Below are 5,011 nucleotides of genomic sequence, written 5' to 3'. Positions count from 1 at the left end.
ATTTTTGTAAAAAAAAGCAGCTCGATTAATTATTATTAATAATTTTTAATTATAATAAATTAAAAAAAAAAAGCTTTCTGCACTTAATTAATTAATATCGCATTGCGTGATTTTTGTGTTTAAAAAAAAAAAAAAAAAAATTTTTTCAAAATGTATTTTTTTATAAAAAATTTTGTAATAAAATTTTTTTTTTAAATTAATAAAAAATTAATAACTTTATTTACTTTTCCGCTTTGTAATAAACGGAATTATTGGGGTAATAATAATTAATAATAATTTTATTTAATAAATAAATACTTTATTAATTTTCATAACGAATGTTAAACATACTCGTTTTGTACGATTGTTATTATTATTATTATTATGTTCTTTTACTTTTTTATTTCAAAATTATCATTATTTTTTTAAAATTTTTATTTAAATATCAACGTGATTTGTGTCATTAAAATTTTAGTTTAATTTATTTCAGGTATGAATTGGATATGTGGATCCAAATAAAATTTTTTTGACAATTCGATTCCGTAATAATGATGATGTTAATTCATTCATTCATTCAAAAAAAAAAATGGAAGAAAAAAATGGGGAAAAAATTCATATTTCTTTAACTTCAACGTTGCATCTATTTTTGAGCATATCAATTAATTCATCTCTTACGTGTAGTAATTTTTTTTGTTGACTTATGAGTTTATTTTTTTTATTTAAATCAACATCCCTTTGTTTTATTATTGGAAAATCAAAATCTTTATTTAAATATGTACATTTATTTTTTCCAATCCCGTCTTTTGTCGGTAAAACGTTATGCGATTTGTTACACATTCCCCTTAGTTTTATTTGAAAATTAAAACTCTTGAATTTATTTATGTGATCTTTACATAAATTATGTAATTCTAATATTTGATTATTTAAAACTCTCAACGATTCTTCTTTTTTTTCCATATCTATTATCCACGTGCTTATCGTTTGACACGATTTATTTTCCATTATTACATTTTCTATCGATTTACCATCTAGAAAAAAAAAAAAAAATCAATTGATTTATTTAAATAAATCGTATTCAATCAATTATTATTATTATTATTGTTATTATTTTATACCTGTATCGTTTAATAATTTAATAACCGTTCTTGCACCCTGTCTAAGTATATCACCACAAGATTGCATATGTGAAATATCATGATTATTATTATTATTATTATTATTATTTTTTAAAGATGATGACGTTTTATTTTTTTTCCTATTCGTGTTATTGTTATTATTATTATTGGTTATCAAACAACCATTTTCTAATTTTTTATTTATTTTATTATTTTTCTCATCTTCCATTTTTTGATTTATTTCATTACCATATTTTAATAAATCATTAAAAACATTTTTAGCATTTACATTCATTCTTATATCTTCCATTTTTTCCGCAATCATTTTCATTTCTTGATCTGATGGACCACAAAATTCGTTTCCTTCGTATATTTTATTAGCTCTGTTAATAATATCTTCGGTTTTTGTCAAAATATCTTTTTTTACAACTTCAGCAGCTTTGAGTATATTTTGAACTTCAGCTTCAAACGATTCGACATTTGCTGTCGGATATTGTTTGCTCACGATTCCCACGGTATTTTTTAATATATTTTTAACCGTTTGATCGGCATCAGACCAAAATTCGGGTATTTTCAACACGTTTTGTTTGAATTCTTTCAAATCGTTACATAGTTTATATTCTAACGAATTTATGTTTAATACGGTTAAGGATGGCGAATTTTTAAAATTCGTTATTTTTTTAGTACGCATTTGTTTGACGTTACCCGCCGATACAGGATGTTGTTTTGATTTTTCTACATTTTGTTTAAATTCTCTTGTTGGATTACGAGAAGAACTTACGTTTCTAATAACTATAACAAAAAAAAAAAAATAAATGAAAATTTAAAAAAAAAAAAAAAAAAACCGTTACTTATTCTCATATAAAAAAAAAAAGTTACATTTTATTTTTTCTGGTCTTGGAATCATTGATGTGGTACTTGTGAGTGATTTTTCAAATGATTCTTTTTTCATTAAAAATTTTTCTTTTCCTTCTAAACTACATGTTCTTTTTGGTAATTTAGAAATTTTAGATTTTCTCTCGAAACCATCTAAAAAAATTTAATTTTCATTATCAATTTATTTCATTCAAACTTTTTTTTAAAAAAAAATCACTATTATTGTTATTATTATGAATTTTATATACTAACTTGAACTGGATGTTTTTTGATCGTGATTCCTGTAAAATGAACGTAAAATGAATAGAACAATTCATATAAAAATTTTTAATAGTTATTGTGTAAAATCAAAACTTTACTTGACAATTAAACTCGAATCCATATAAATTCGTGGTATTTGTTTCGCAGAATTCATGAGTTTTAATTTTCTTTTTATATATATAATAATTTCACACCATATACAAAAAAAAATTAATTTTAACCTGACGAAACTGAATTTATTTAAGTACAAAAGAAAAGAAAAAAAAAAAAAAAAGAAAAAAAAACTTCAAAAAATATAATAAAACATAAAAGATGGCGGCGGCTTAAAATTATTTCCAAGAATTTTTAAACAACATCGTCGAACTTGATGCGAAAAAAATGTAACGACATTTTTCCCTGCAAATCGTTTGTCTGATTCCACGTTCTTACAGAAGATTGTTTACATACTTACCAATACAGTTTATTACATATTAAAAAACAAATTTTGAATTTTTTAAAAGGTTTTTTTTGTCTTTTAAACCGATAATATTCGACTTTACTTCTTTCATAACATCAAAAAATTAAATGTAATCATAATAATAATAATAAAGTTGAAATTTTACTAAAAAAAAATAAGTAAAATGTAATTTAAATGTATTCTTTTTAAAATTATAACTTTTATGTATATTGAGTTACAAAATAAAAATAAAAAATTATTTACATATTTATTATGTTTGTTTATTTACATATGTATTATTACTTTTTGTTTATTGTTTAACATTTGTAATTTGTTTTCAAAAAATTTTAAATGAATTTCTATACTAATTTATTTATAATTACAAATAATAAATGATGGCTAAGGTGTAACAAGAACAAACATTGGCTATGGAATAATTCAAAATAATTTTAATAATAATTGTAGTTTTAGTTTAGATTAATAAACAAAAATGGTAAAATATTTATTAATTAAAGTGAATATGATAAAAAATATAATTAAAACTCAAAATGAAATTAAATTTTTTTTTTTTTTCAGTTTTATCATTCATTATAATATATGAAAATGTTTCTGTAAATATTTTTTAATAAAGTTAAAATGTTACATTTAAAAATTCAGTTTAAAATTTATTTTATCCTTTTAAAAACAAGTTCATATTTACTACATATGGTTTAAGTTTTATTTTTTTTTAAATTTTCAAAGTGTACAACAAAATTTTTAAAAATACCGCCTTCAAATTAGGCCATTTTTTGACACACCCACTTCGCAACCGCCATGTTTTTTACAAAATGTCTGCCCTAATTATAGTTTCCCGTGAAAATTTGATTATTTTCGATAATCAAAATCAATTCCTACATCGAGAAAAATTTAGTTTTTTTTTATATATTTTTTTTTTAAATCTAACATTAAAATTAAAAATTATTAAATAAATAAATAGATAAATTTTTCCCTTATAAACCAAACGAGTTTTAAAAAAATTGTATTCCTACGCAGGTGATGTCATTTAAGATTATCTTAAAAACGACTATTTTTTATTTCCCCTAGGAAAAATCAACGAAAATAAATTTCACATTTTTAAAAATAAAAAAAAATTATAATTTGTACATGATAAATTCAAAATATTATATTAAAATAAATAAAAATTAATAAAAATGACGGTTTTATTTTATTATGCGCAGGAAAATATAAATCACAAGTTCCTCGGTTATTCTTTTTCTCGAGCAAGTGCTGGTTGTCGCGGGATTGTGTGTAATTTTTTTTGTTAAGCTGTTGGAATTCACCGCTCGAAATATAGGAAATTTGACAAGTGTTTTTATTATTAAGGTTCGTATTTATTCGATTATTATTATTATTTTTATTCATATATTGAAATATTTTGTCAAAATATAATAATAATTATGTTCGGTCAATTGTATGCGTCAGTGCATTTAAGGCGGTGTCATCAACTTTTTTTTTTTACCTTTTTTTTTTTTTTATATAGGTTTACTTAATATTTAGGTCGAAACTTTAATGTGTTGATTGGGAGTCATTAAAATTATTGTTTATATGAGGAATAATGAATGAAAACGAACATTATTTCACTAAATGTAATAAAAACCAACTTATGTTGTGTTTGCTAATGAATTTTGGTTATTATTTCTAGTCAGTCGTGGTTTTTTGGTGGTGTTCGAATACAATTACAAATGTCCAAATTTTTTCTTTTTTCCCCCCCTTTTCCCCCCCTTTTTTTTTAAATTATCACTTTTTAAATCTAATTTTCAATTATTCAATAGTATTTACTTTATTTAATAAACATATATTTAGATATTAAAGTATTTAAAATTTTAAACTCTTGACCATAAAAAATGGAGTCTATTGACTTATTACATAATTTTTTTTTTTTTTTTTTTTACCGTTTCCAATTTGATTACATTCATAAAATAAATAAGATTTTATTATTATTACATGGCTTAAGATTATTATTATTATTATTTTGTTAAAAAAATATTTCAATTAAATCATTTATATTGTTGTTTACTGATACAGTGTAACAATTGCATTCTTAATTCAATATTTATTTATTCATTTTGATAAAACTAAAAGGTTTTTTTTTTTTCGTTTTTAAATGTGTGAAAATTAACACGATTAAATTTTAATTTTTGCTTCTATTTTAACAAAAAGAAAAAAAAAACTATGCTTACATTGATTTTAACATTTAGTTTTATGCAAAAAAAAAAAAAAATTATTAATTTATGTTACTATTATCTTATTTAAAAATTTAATACTCGAATGAATTTCATTATTTTTTTTTTTAATTTTTAATTTT

The 5,011-nt window shown here is 21.0% G+C and overlaps 1 protein-coding gene across 1 annotated transcript; it reads right to left on the bottom strand.

Moving 5' to 3' along the window:
* Positions 1-591: 591 nt before the first annotated feature.
* Positions 592-2,046, bottom strand: Phum_PHUM287190 (golgin IMH1, putative; the record flags this gene model as incomplete). The annotated part of the gene is made up of 3 exons (XM_002426906.1): positions 592-1,007; positions 1,095-1,886; positions 1,974-2,046. The coding sequence occupies 3 exons, from the start codon at positions 2,044-2,046 to the stop codon at positions 592-594; spliced, it is 1,281 nt and encodes a 426-aa protein (XP_002426951.1).
* Between the last annotated feature and the right edge of the window lie 2,965 nt (positions 2,047-5,011).

Source organism: Pediculus humanus, genomic scaffold (genome assembly GCF_000006295.1).
Source record: "Pediculus humanus corporis 1103172107667 genomic scaffold, whole genome shotgun sequence".
Taxonomy (NCBI): Eukaryota; Metazoa; Arthropoda; class Insecta; order Psocodea; family Pediculidae; genus Pediculus; species Pediculus humanus.
Note: the sequence above shows the minus strand (reverse complement) of the source record. Positions and strands in the feature narration are given on the sequence as shown.